Below are 12657 nucleotides of genomic sequence, written 5' to 3'. Positions count from 1 at the left end.
CCCAGCCAAAGGGCTGCGCGTGGTCGAGCCGTGGCGCTGACCGTGCGGGGGGCGGCGCGGTGAGGCCGGGGACAGGCGGGCTCCAGCTGTGCCGGGCGCGGGGTCCTCCCCCGCAAACGCGGGGAGCGCGGGGCGTGGCCAGGCCCGGGGGCGAGGCACAGGTCCCTCCCCGAAGTTGAGACAAAAGTTTGAGGCTGGAGACAGCGAGGCCGTGCAGTCAGCATTTGCCCGGCGCTCCACTTGTCCCTCAGATGCGAGGCTGAGCCCGGGACGAGCTGCGTTCTGCCCTAGGCCACTGTGGGGAACGGAGGTGGCGCTTCCCCAGCAAAGCGGACCGACTGGGTAGGGCTGGCCGCCCGCCCTGTCCTCTCGTCGTGCGTGGCTCCTGGGCGGTCGGGGGAACTGCCGTGCACCGCATGGCCTCCGCGCCCACTCGGCTGCGGCCGAGGGAGGCGGCGGCTGGCGGCCGGGCTCCGGCTCAGCTCTTGCGCGACTCCGGCGCTACTCCCACGAGCGCTGCGCGCGGCGCCGCAGAGCCTGGTCCTTAGAGGCGCGCGCGGCGACTCCGGCCGCTCCGGAGCTCAGGGTAGAGGACATGGCGACCCGGCTGTTTCGGGGCGGGGATCGTTCGCCCCGAACTTCGCGCCCTGCGATGTCCACTCACGTTCTGGGATTTTCACGCAACTGGACTCCCCTCCCCCTGGCAGCGCCCAGGGGGTGAGGACCTGATCCCCCGGAGAGAGCCACGGGGCTCTGACTCATCGTCGGGCCGGAACCCGAGGCCCCAGGAAAGAAAGCCCCTCAGGAAGAGACCCTTTACCTCTGGGGGTGGGAGCTCAGTTCTAGGACGGGAGCGCCCTTGGTGGCACTGGACCTCGGCTCTCAGGACCTCTCGGAAAACTAGGCGATGCCGGAGGCGCGGCCCCCCGCGCGTGGTCCCAGGACCTAGCAGGGCGCCCCCCACCTCAGGGGGCCGCTGCGGACTCCACCAGCGCTGTCTCCTCTCCCCCAGATCCGGCAACCGCAGGGAATGACACGGGTGCCCCTACAGCCCCGGCTCCGGGCGGGGAGGGCGAGCCCCACAGCCGGCACCAAGACGCCCGCCTGGGCAGCACCGATAAGGAGCTGAAGGCAGGAGCCGCCGCCGCGGACAGCGCCCCGACAGCGCCGGGGACCCCCTGGCAGCGGGGGCCACGGGTCGAGGTTATGGATGCAGGTTTGTGGGGGCCTGGCGGGGAAGGCCTGTAGGGGGATCCCTTCTCTCCCTCGAGAGGAAGGTTGGCCCGAGTCAGCTGAACGAAAAAGAGGCTGGGGACGCCCGAGAGAAGCACTTTTCCCGACGAGACCGGAAGCGGGCCGAGCCTGAGCCAAGCCAAGCTGGCCGGGTGAGGAGCGCGGGGCTGCCGCTGGAGCTCCCCACCACTGGAGGCCCCTGCCTCTGGTCGGACTGTTGGATCAGTTACTCCTGGGTTTCACGCACAGCATTTCCACCCCAGTGCCCCTGCTGTGATCGTCTGCCCCCTAGTGGCCGGTCCGGGTTTGTCTTTACAGCGGGCGGCTCCCGGAACCCGCTCCCAAGGCCCTGCCGAGTGCTGGTGCTGTTAAATCCGCGCGGGGGCAAGGGCAAAGCCCTGCAGCTCTTCCGGAGCCACGTGCAGCCCCTGCTGGCCCAGGCCGATGTCTCCTTCACGCTGACGCTCACTGGTGAGTGTCTCCCCGCGGGGGTGCAGGGAGCATCCCCAGCCAGGGACCCCACCCCAGCCCCCGCCGTGATAGCCGCGCTGGTCTCTCCGCAGAGCGGCGGAACCACGCCCGGGAGCTGGTGCGGGCGGAGGACCTGGGACGTTGGGACGCGCTGGTGGTCATGTCTGGAGACGGGTTGATGCATGAGGTGAGGCCCGCACCGGGAGGCTGGGCCTGGGTCGTGGGGGTGGGGTGCTTCCCAGGCTGAGGCCACCTGCGCTCCAACAGGTGGTGAACGGGCTCATGGAGCGGCCTGACTGGGAGACCGCCATCCAGAAGCCCCTGTGTAGCCTCCCAGCCGGCTCTGGCAATGCACTGGCCGCTTCTGTGAACCATTATGCCGGGTGAGAGCCCAGGGCCACAGTGGCCCTCAGTTTCCCCTCAGTGCCGCCCTACTGCCAGGCTTTCTTTTGTAAGTTACCATGCGCAGGGCTAACTTCCACGCCCTCTTCTCTGGAGCGTCGGCCCCTCCGTCTGGGGGGCCCTCTCCGTGACTCCAGCTGCTGCCTCCACCTGCTCCATCTGTCACTCCTGCCAACTCCCTAGGGACTCAGTGTCACTTCGCCCGCCCCAACTCCCCAGGAGGAGGAAGGGGAGGACGTGTGAGGGCTCCTGCCCTCCCCATCTGACTTCTCCCTCTGCAGCTACGAGCAGGTGACTAATGAAGACCTCCTGACCAACTGCACCCGGCTGCTGTGCCGCCGGCTGCTGGCGCCCATGGATCTGCTGTCCCTGCAGACGGCCTCCGGGCAGCGCCTCTTCTCCGTGCTCAGCCTGGCTTGGGGTTTCATCGCTGACGTGGATCTGGAGAGTGAGAAGTTTCGGCGCCTGGGTGAGATGCGCTTCACTCTGGGCACCTTCCTGCGCCTGGCGGCCCTGCGCACCTACCAGGGCTCCCTGGCCTACCTCCCTGTAGAAACGGTGGTCTCCAAGATGCCCCCCTGCCCCGCTCGGGCCCAGCAGGCCCAGCAGGGCCCTGTGGACGCCCACCTGGTGCCCCTGGAGGAGGCAGTGCCCTCTCACTGGACAGTGGTGCCGGAGCAGGACTTTGTGCTGGTGCTGGCACTGCTGCACTCACACCTGGGCAGTGAGATGTTTGCTGCGCCCATGGGCCGCGGCGCGGCCGGCACTATGCACTTGTTCTATGTGCGGGCAGGTGTGTCTCGGGCCACGCTGCTGCGCCTCTTTCTGGCCATGGAGAAAGGCAGGCACATGGAGTGTGACTGTCCCCACTTGGTGTACGTGCCCGTGGTTGCTTTCCGCCTGGAACCCAAGGACGCGCAGGGTGTGTTTGCTGTGGACGGGGAACTGATGATCAGCGAGGCTGTGCAGGGCCAGGTGCACCCACACTTCTTCTGGATGGTCAGTGGCTGCAGGGAGTCCCCACCCCCTCTGGAGCCACAGGCCTCGCCCAGCCAGAGGCCACCTCCAGCGGAGCACTTATGACTCCGCGGGCCTTGCGGTGCCTTAGCCTGTCTGCTTGGTTTACTCTGAGCTTAGGCCCCTCCCTCCCACCCCAGGGACCGGAGGGCCTGTCCACAGCTCACGTGGCCGGCCGGGAGGAGGAGGAAGACTCCTGGAGAAGGCTGGGAAGGATGGCTCTGCCCACCAAAGGCCAGGATGAGGTGCTGGGCTAGGAGCGTGGAGGCCACCGTGTTTTGTTTTGGGAGCCCCACCCCCTGAATCAAATCCAAATAAAGCAACATTCCCAGCCTACTGGTCTTATCCTAGGGGTTGGGGAGAGTGGGGTCTTGCTTCTTCCAGGCCTCTAGAATTTAACATGATGCCCAATGGTCCCTCCTGGATGGGGCAGTGCACATGGTATTGGCCTCTGGGGAGTCATTTTGGTGGTGGGCACAGGATCGGAGCGGGTCCCGGCTGCTTTTGTAGGGGTGGGGCCCTGCCCCAGTGATGATTATGCCACATCTGGCCTGGAGCCAACTGCCTCTTCGCACAAGCGGGAAGACTGAGGCTCAGAGCGAGTATGTCTTACCTAGGGCCACACGGCCAGCGGGTCTCAGCGAAAAGAGAAAATGCCTCCGAGTTAGGCGCACTGAGGAAAACTGGCAAGGAGCAACAGAGGTCAAGATGGCAGGTGGCTGGAGGAATCTAGGGCTCCCTCAGCCTCCCCTGCCCTCCTCCAGCCCGTCCTTGTGGGGGAGTGGTGGGCAGGGGTTAAAAGGAAGCAGCAGGGAGGGGCAGATGCTACCCGTTCCAAGCGGGGAACCCTTTTGGCTTCAAGCCCAGGCCAGGTGCTGCCAAGTCAGCTCCCCCAGCATCTGGAAGGAGCTGAACCGGTGCAACTGGTCAGTCACGGGCCCCCGGGGGCCACGGCTACGGCTGACGCACTGCCGAAAGGTGGCTCTTGAGGGACAGGACACGGGCCCTGCTCAGAGGCGAGAGCACCGACCCGCTGAACTCCTAGACCCTCATCTCCCGGCCCCCGTGAGTCCCCCCGGACGGGAGACGCGGAGGCGCAGAAGCAGGCCGGGAGGGGAAGGTGCCGCTGCCTCGAGCCTCCCCAGCAATAGGGATTTTTCCTTCCCCTGGGGAGGGTGTGTGAGGTGCCCCCAAGGGGAAGAAAGGCAACAGAGCCGGATGGATGGCAGAGGCAGGTTTAATGGTGCCACCTTGTCTTTTTTGTACATTGTAATGAGCCAAACCAAAAAAAAATGCAAGTAAAAAAAAAGTTTAATCACACCGCACTTTATACAGGTATCTTAAGCAGTAGGCATTCACATCTCCACACGAACAACGCACCGGGAAGCACAGCCCCGGCGGCAGTCACCCCGGGTGATCCTCGAACAAGACACCGGCTCTGGCCCTGCCCTTCCCCGCGCTGCTGCCGGCCGCCCGCGCGGGTGAGGCAGCGCAGGTGTGGATCCAGCGTAAGGCGGACAAGACGCATCATGCTTTGGCTTCTTATTTTGTCTTTTTTTTTTTCCTAGTAAGAGTTGATATCTTTGCTTTTGAGATTTATTTTCTTTCAATCTTAAATATTACATACATACACCAAAATTACACAGCTGCAATGTGCTCAACAGCATCCTATTCAACTGGAGCTTCACATTATCAAACGCTTAGAAAACTTGTAAACCTCTGGGCCCGTCTCTGCGAGGGAGAAGCCTGCCGGCCGCCTCTCTCCCACATTGAGCCTGCAGCTTGTAAGTGAAGGGCTGACAGGCCTCGCTCTCATCCTCCGGGAGAGAGATGGCTGGCTCGCTGTGTTCAGGGAGCTATATGCCGCCTCCCAGCGTTAGCATTTGATAGTGGGAGGGGCACAGTCTACAGGAGGGGCCCTGGCACTTGCCCTGGCCTTGTCTGTGCTGCTGCCTCCCGGGGCCCTGGGATGGGGCTGAGCGGGGGAGCAGATGTGCAAGGCCCCGCAAGGCCCCGTGGGACAGGAAGAGCAAGGCACCTACAGCTGTTTCTTTCCCAGCAGCTCCCTGGTCCTCACTCCATGTCAGTGTGTGAGGGCCACCACCTCTCCTAGGGGTCACCCTGAACCCAGCCTGGTCCCAACCTCTCTTAGAGAGTGAGTTCAACAGGCCTGAAGGCTCTCCTGCGTAAATGGGCCAGAGCAGAGCCAGGAGTCTGCTCTGTGTGTGACGGCAGCTACAACTCCCAAGGGAGAGTGTTGGTACTGGGAGATGAGGGAGGAGGCGGTTGGTGGTGGCAGCAGGAGGGCCTGGGACACTAGGAAGCTACAGTGGGACTGAAGAGGACAAAGGGGACCGGGGAACCGCTGGAGCAACCCACACTTCATGCAAGGCACGTCCACTCGTCCCACGGGTCCGGTCCCGCGGGTCCGCACACACCTGGGCCCCGAGTTCCCCCGCGTCAGCCCCCACGAAAGGCCCACCTCCGACCTGAGGTGGAGATGGCGAGGGAGGAAGTGCTGGGACACCCTGCCTGGGGTGACAGGTGGAAAATCAGCAACAGGGTTCAGATTTTCTTTGCCACGGGGATCCCGCTTGCTGGAAATGCAGCATCTCAAGAAACGTCCTGCACTTCAGCATCAAACTCACCTTGGGAAGAAAAGGGCAATGGGTGGGGCTTGCACTGGGGACAGAGGAGGAAAGGGAAGAGGGGAGGTTCCAGGGGAGGGAGTGAGCAGGCAGCAGCTGGCCTCTCCCCGCGGCGACGCTCCTTCCTCCAGGGCTGGCTGACTACTTGTCCTCCAGGCTCTCGGGCATGCCCGCCTCCATCAGAGCAGCCCGGAAGTGCATCAGGACCCCCCGGATGCTCTTGATGAAACCCTTAGAAAGCGGGAAGAGGGGGAAGCCGATGTCAGGGTAGCCACTCTTCTCAGGCAAGAAGCTCCGGTAGCTCTTTCTCCGCTTCTTTGGTTTGACACTGGGTGGCACTGAGGCGTCAGGCGCTGCCTCCGAAGTCTGGTCTGTGCGGTCCCTGCTGGCTGAGGCCGGGCCCTGCGCGCCACCCTCCGAGTCTGAGCCCTGGGAGGCCTCTCCAGGGGCCAGCCCTCCGTCCTCAGGTTCTTCTCGGCCGTAGTCTGAGAGCTCGGCCACAGCTGGCGGCTCTGGCGAGCTACTGTCCTTGGGAAGCCCGTTGGGCAGCGCTTGGGCCCTCTCCAGCAGGGCGTGGGTTTCCAGCCAGGACTCAATGCGGTTCACCAGCCGCCAGCCGCCAGTACCAAAGTGCTGCCGGATCTCCTGCTCGAAGACCTCGGGCGGCCGCCGCACCAGCTGGGTCATGGACTGCACCACGCGGATGAGCGCCATCTCGTTGTAGCAGCGACTGTTCTCATAGCCCTCCTGTAGGCCGCGGTCGCTGTCAAAGCCGGCTTCGTTGTAGTACGGTTCATTCACCAGGATTAGACCTGCGGGAGGAGAAGCCCATCAGGCCCGCCCGATCTCAACCCCCGAGAGGAGGCCAGAGCTACAGACAGGAGGTGGGGGACGCAAAAGCCAGAGTCACTGTGCCCTCCAGCAGCCCTGTCACCACCCCTGGCCCCGCCCACCGTACCTTGGATGGAGATGAGCACCTGGAGAAGGCTGGATTTGCTCGTCCACCTCTCTGTCCCCTAAAACACACACACAGTGCCATCGATCAACTCTGTCCCAGACACCTGTCCAGACTGGCCTCCCCCAGTGCTGACCAGGTGCCGGCACCGTACCCACCTTTCCAATCCAGGTGCCCAGGAGGCTGACGCACACCTTCCCATTGTCATACAGGTTGGGGTTCAGACGGCCACTGCACTGGGAGAGGTAGCAGAAGTGGGGGGGCACAGCTGGGTAGATGTTGGGGAGCTGGATGTCAAACAGGTAGAGGCCGTCCTCGTAGGGGGTGCGAGTGGGGCCCTTGATTAGGGCCGAGAAGAGGTCCTAGAGGGGGAGGGAGGGAGGGAAGGATGAGGTTGGCGATGGGGCTTCCACACGGGGCAGCTGGATGTGATCTTTTCCAGGGCGCTGTGCGGCTCCAGCAGGAGCAGCCCCCTGGGACTCCAGACACTGCCAGCAACAGAGAAGCTAAACGCAAACATCTCTGCACAGACCTGCTTGGCATCTTTTAACTCCTGGCACAAAAAGAATTTTCTAAGCCAGTCTGTATCCTACCAGGTTTTTTTCCTTATAAGTCATCACTTGTAAGTTGAATTCCTCCAAACAGCACCACCCCCACCCCCACCCCCCCAGTGAAGCAAGCAACAATTACAACCCATCAGAAGATGAAAGAACATTCCAGGATGGCAAGGCTGCACTTGCTTTTAGGGGACTAGGAGGATGAGAGGAACTGAAGTCGGGGAAAATGCTGGGAGACCACTAGAAACTCAGGCTGTAAGTCATCAAGGAGACTCTCCACAGACACCAGAGATCCACACTGACTGTCGGGGTAGGGGGGACCATCGCCAGGGCAACGTGCCGGGTGAGCAACAAGCTGAGAGCCGGCTAGGGCCAAGGATGAGCTGGAGTGACGGAATCCTCTCGTGTACTTGGGACTGGAGCCACGCTGTGGGCCTCAAGATAACACACGATTTCCCTTTCCCTCTGAGTGAGATTTGGGTAGAAAGTGAACAAAAGAGTTCTTCCATCGGCAGAGCTGAGATGGGCTGGAATTTTCAAAAGGAATTTTACTAAAACCCAAGGAAAACTAAAAGCATCATCAAGAACCTGGAGCAGCCCTAACCACGCACGCGCTCCTGGCCCTGCCCTGGGGTTTCTGGCCGCCTGCAGGCCCATTTCAACAGTGCCTCTCTTTGTGGTCCCTTTCCTCTGGCCCCTTCCTCCAGGCCTGGGCTGGAGCTGAGGCCTCACTCGGACCCAAATTCAGTGTCTCGCATGGTGCCTGGCACACAGCAAGGCCCAGTGAAGGTCTGCTGAACAAATAAGGTGGCAGATGGACCACGCTCACTCATTTCTGGAACAAACAAGGAGGCGCTCACACGCCTCCACCAGCATGACTCAAAACAGGGGGCCCAGGTCACAGAGAAGTGGCAAATGGAGTGTGACGTGGCCACGGGAGGCTGTACTGTCCTGTAGCTAAAAAGCAATGACCTACATCAGTGTGAATCAACATGGGTAGGTCTCAAAAATTACCCTGTTGACTGAAAAAAAAAAAGTTATAGGTGATGTGTATGACGATGGGCTATTCGTATAGAACAAATCCTACAAGAGAGTCTGGTTTATGGAGACGCACGAACATGTAAACACAGAAGCAGGTCACCTAGAAGGAGACCCATGAAACTCCTGAAGTCATGGCCCGCGGGGGCAGGGTGAGGATTGGTCAAAGGCAACTACGACTTTTTCTACAATGTTCTAATTTTTCAAAAAACGAGAGAAGAGTCAGATGATCATTACAATCTTAAGCTAACTTTTAAAAGGACGACCATCTGGTCTAGACACACGCGTGGGACTCTTGCCAGCCGTGTGGCTCCCCCGGCGGAGCCTGTCTTGCCCTGTAAGGAGTCGCCGCGGCTGCAGCCTCTCGGGCGCCCGGGGGTCCCCAGGCCCGGCCCGCACCAGGCGCCCACACAGCACGGCCGCACCCGGCTACTTGCCATTCTGTCCTCGAAGGTCTTGACCATGATGCCGTCGGGCAGCGAGGTAGCCAGCAGGGCCATCTCCTTCCGCACCGTGCTGAAGAACTTCTTGGCTTCTGGAGGCTGGAACTCAATTTTCTTAAAAGAGTGATTTGCTAGAGGGGGAAAGAGAGTGGTCAGTTCCTCAGGGTGAGGCCTGGGAACTCCACCTGGAGGTGCAGCGGCCGCTGGGAGCGCTCCCCCGACAGGTGGATGAACCCACATGCTCCCTGCCCTCCTCTCCTGGCATGGGGACCGGTGCCCAGGCCAGGGAAACGGCTCCCCCGCCCTGGGCGGCAGCCAGGGGCCAGCCACCTGGCCTCCAGATCTGGAGCCCACACGGGGCGAACTCACAGGGCGCGAACTCCAGCACCGAGAAGACCTCGCCCTTGGCGCTGGTGAAGGTGACCCCGGGCTTGCCGCCGCACTGCTGGCAGAGCACCGGGGTCTCGCTGGGCCACTCGGCCTTCACGGGCGACTGCGCCTCGGGCCTGTCCTCCTTGCGCTCGGTGTCCGGCACCGCCTCCATCTTCTCCTCCTCTGCGATGGCCACGTTGTCCAGGGTCTTCCTGAGGTTTTCCTGCAGCTTCTTGATGTCGTCCAGAAACTTCTTTTCCCGCGTCGGCTTCTCCGGCTCCGCCGTGGGGGAGGTGGGCGAGCCTGTCAGAAGCTGCTCCACGGTCATGTTCTTGAGGCTCTCCAGGATCTTGATGGCCTCTTTCAACTCCCGGAAGCTCTTCGGGGGCCCATCCTTGCCAGCCTTCTCCATCAGCCCAGCCACAGGGGTGGCCATGGCCACGGCTCCCTGGATGGCGGCCGTGGCAGCCTCCTCGCTGATCACCACTCCCTTGTCCTCCTCAGGGGCCGCTGGCTGCTCGGCGGCTGGGATGGGGGGCTCCTCTATCTTGGGGTGCTCGTCCTCCACCAGCCCATTGTCCGTCTCCCAGCTGTCACTGTCATCCTCCCACTCATCCGAGGACGCCCCACTGGTGCTGCCTTCTACCGAGTCATAGTCTGACTCCTCGATCTCAGACTCGATGTTGTACAGGTGCTGGTGGGGGGAGACGGGGCGCGGGCCATTCAGGGGCGCTCTGCCCAGACCCCAACCCTCAGAGCTGATGGCGCCCTGAGGCCTTGGCAGCCACGCCACCCTTCCTCCCTTTCCTGCTCTGGCCTCCGCAGCTGGGCCTCTGTGCTTGGTGGGCCCTAGGCCCCTGAGAGGCATCTCTGCTGCCCCAGCCCCACCCATGGGCCCAAGGCCCAGCCAAGGCCTGTTCCAGCCTCCTGGCCACTGAGTGCACTTGGTCAGCAGGGCCGTGTCACAGCCTGTTCCTGCCCCTGGAATGGCCTCCTGGACGAGGGGTGAGCCCTTTCCCCACCCCACGTTGGTGCCAGGAGAGGGCAGCTGGGGTGTGAGCATCAGCTCAAACAAGGGAGTGAAGAAACAGCGTCAAAAACAGCCCTGCCGCTCAGAACCCATCTGCTTTCTCTCCCTGATCTGTGAAAGTTTTCCTAGAAGTGTTGGTGCGAAGGCTCTGTTTCTTAAAGGAAGCAACCTGTGTTTTCTTAGCACAGTGGATGGGGATCCAGGCAGATCTGGGAGGTCTGAGAAAATCTACACACGACTGGCAATCCAGCTGTAGGCTGCCTCTCTGCTTTCCTGACTCTCTCACCCCGGGGCTCTGCGTGTAACACTGCCTTTCCTTTCCCTGAGACCTTCCTCCCCCAAAGCAGACTCCCTGGCCAGGAAGATCTGAGCTCCCGGCCCGGCTGCCACGGTCTGGAGCCGCGAGGAGGCTCTGCAGGGGCTCACCTGGGGCAGGATGATGGTCTTTGAGTTATCAGCCCACACCACCTCCACCTTGCTGCTGATGTCCACGCGGGCCACCTGGCCAACTGACGGCTGCAGGGCAAATGGGACAGGGTCAAAGGTGCAGCTCCCCAAGGGTGAGGGCAGGGGCAAGGCCATGAGAACAGAAGGGATGTGGGCACCAGCCAGAGACCACCGTGAGTAACTCGAGCATGGGACCCTTTGGTTGAAACACCCCCAATGCTTGCCGTCCACTGAGCCCCCCACCCACTCCCTTCCCGCTCACAGCACCCTGGTCTCTCCGGGCTTCCAGCCTCGGGACTCTCGTCCCCACTCTTCCTCTGTCTGGAATCTGCCCAACCCCACCCCGTGTCCCCACTTGGGCTCCAGGGCCCAGCTCAGAGGCCACCTCCCCAGGCCTCTCCTGTGCTCCTGTAGCACCTGACACCACGCTCGTGGCACGGAGGACAGGAATGGGCTTCTCTAATAGGCCCAGGGAGCAGCTGTGTGAACGAGGCCTGAGCCCGGCAGGCAGGTCAGTCCTCGTGCAGGTGTTCGGACTGAGCAGCCCCACTGCCGGCAGCCGCTCTCCTGGGGAAGGCGCTTGGGGCGGACACGCAGCCCAAAGGACTTGCAGGTCTCGGCTCCTGGTGCCACCTGGTGGCACCATCAGGTACTGCAGCTGACACAGGCCAGGGCGCTCGTACCTCATCCTCCCTGTGAGGCCCTCCATCCTCAGTGTTGCCAATTCGGATAACAATATCGGTCGTGCGGAACCGAAAGTCAGGGTGATCGGCAATGTCGTAGACGCTCACATCTTCCTCCTCTCCAATCAGCTGGGGAAGGATGGCTGGTCGTGAGCCCAGGGGCCCTACATCCAGCCCACCAGAGCCCACCCTGAAGGAGACGTGGGGGCAGCACCCGCTCACCTCCACGTCGTCCCCACTCGGCCGCAGCTTGAACCATTTCACCATGCAGGTGCGGCCCACGTGGTCCCCAGACTGCACCACGCCGTAGACAGCAGGGTCCGGACAGCTCTGGACTGGGGACCCAGTGGGGAGGGGGGGGCGGGGGCGCATGACTAGCTAAGGCGCCCTGGCGGTGCCACCTGCCACCCACCCACTGCACGTCAACCACAACAGGGCCCAGAACCCACTGCTTCCCTGGCTCGGTCAGTGCAGGCCAGAAAGGCTCCCCGAGTCTTCAGAAGGGTGAGCCAGCGTCCAAGGGGAGTGTCCTCGATGCCCAGACCTCTTGCCCCTTCTTCCCAAGCCCCACCCGGCTCTACCTCGCTTGTCCACCACGAAGTCTCCAGGGCAGAACTCGTTGTTGTCCAGGTGGTGCACAGGGAAGAGGTCGTTGGAGCGGACGTTGCACTCCACGGAGCCGTCCTGCCACATCACGTCTGCTGAGGTCATCGTGGTCACCACCTCCACCGCCACCCTGCAGGGCAGGACCAGTGAGGAAAGGGCAGCTACGCTCTCTACCCACCGCCCCGCCTCGCGGGCTTGGTAACCTGAAACCCTGAGCATCAGGCAGCAGGGAAGAAACAGTCTCCCCACCGGGGAATCTCCTCCAGGAAGGGGCCCCCGTCCCATCCTCTCCCACTCCCAGATCCCTCCTTCCCACCCGGCCAAGCCCAGGCACCCACGTCATCTCGGCTGGGCACCCCTGAGCCTTCATGGGGCCTGCAGACCACCAGCGCACCCACATGCACGTGAGCCTGGGTGTGCATGCGTGTGGGAGCAGGGCGGGGGCAGGACAGGAGGGTCTCAGGCTGGACACCCGGCCGGGAAAGGGAGGCGCCCCTGAGTTCACCTGTCCCCTGGCCTGAAGTCACGACTGATCTTATTCTTCTTCCGCTTGTGTTTCCGCTTTAAGTTCTTGATGGACAAGGGGATGCTCTTCCTGCGACCTGCGCCACTGCCGCTCTGGGAGGAGGTGGTGGAGCTGGCGGAGGAGGTCACCGAGCTGCTGTCGTCTGTGTCGTCGGCGGCCTCGTCATCGGCGTCCTGCTCGGCCGAGTGCAGCCGGTCATCCCCGCCCTCCTTCAGCAGGAAGGGGGGCA

General features: G+C 62.5%; 2 protein-coding genes across 2 annotated transcripts in view; one reads left to right on the top strand and one right to left on the bottom strand.

The window, feature by feature from the left end:
* Positions 1 to 652: 652 nt before the first annotated feature.
* On the top strand, positions 653 to 3189 carry SPHK1 (sphingosine kinase 1). Its single transcript, XM_007454404.1, has 6 exons — positions 653 to 717; positions 993 to 1216; positions 1552 to 1704; positions 1797 to 1891; positions 1972 to 2087; positions 2388 to 3189. Exons 1-6 carry the CDS (start codon positions 653 to 655, stop codon positions 3187 to 3189), a joined length of 1455 nt encoding a protein of 484 aa, XP_007454466.1.
* Positions 3190 to 5912: 2723 nt separating this feature from the next.
* The window catches only part of UBE2O (ubiquitin conjugating enzyme E2 O), a 53674-nt gene continuing 46929 nt past the window's right edge, over positions 5913 to 12657 (bottom strand). The window contains 10 exon segments of the mRNA XM_007454311.1: positions 5913 to 6583; positions 6730 to 6787; positions 6885 to 7088; positions 8759 to 8895; positions 9134 to 9830; positions 10593 to 10682; positions 11297 to 11425; positions 11519 to 11631; positions 11878 to 12032; positions 12408 to 12657. Coding sequence (XP_007454373.1) covers positions 5913 to 6583; positions 6730 to 6787; positions 6885 to 7088; positions 8759 to 8895; positions 9134 to 9830; positions 10593 to 10682; positions 11297 to 11425; positions 11519 to 11631; positions 11878 to 12032; positions 12408 to 12657 — 2504 coding nt within the window.

The sequence above is a fragment of the Lipotes vexillifer genome, unplaced genomic scaffold (assembly GCF_000442215.2).
Source record: "Lipotes vexillifer unplaced genomic scaffold, Lipotes_vexillifer_v1.1 scaffold518, whole genome shotgun sequence".
Classification (NCBI taxonomy): Eukaryota; Metazoa; Chordata; class Mammalia; order Artiodactyla; family Lipotidae; genus Lipotes; species Lipotes vexillifer.
Note: the sequence above shows the minus strand (reverse complement) of the source record. Positions and strands in the feature narration are given on the sequence as shown.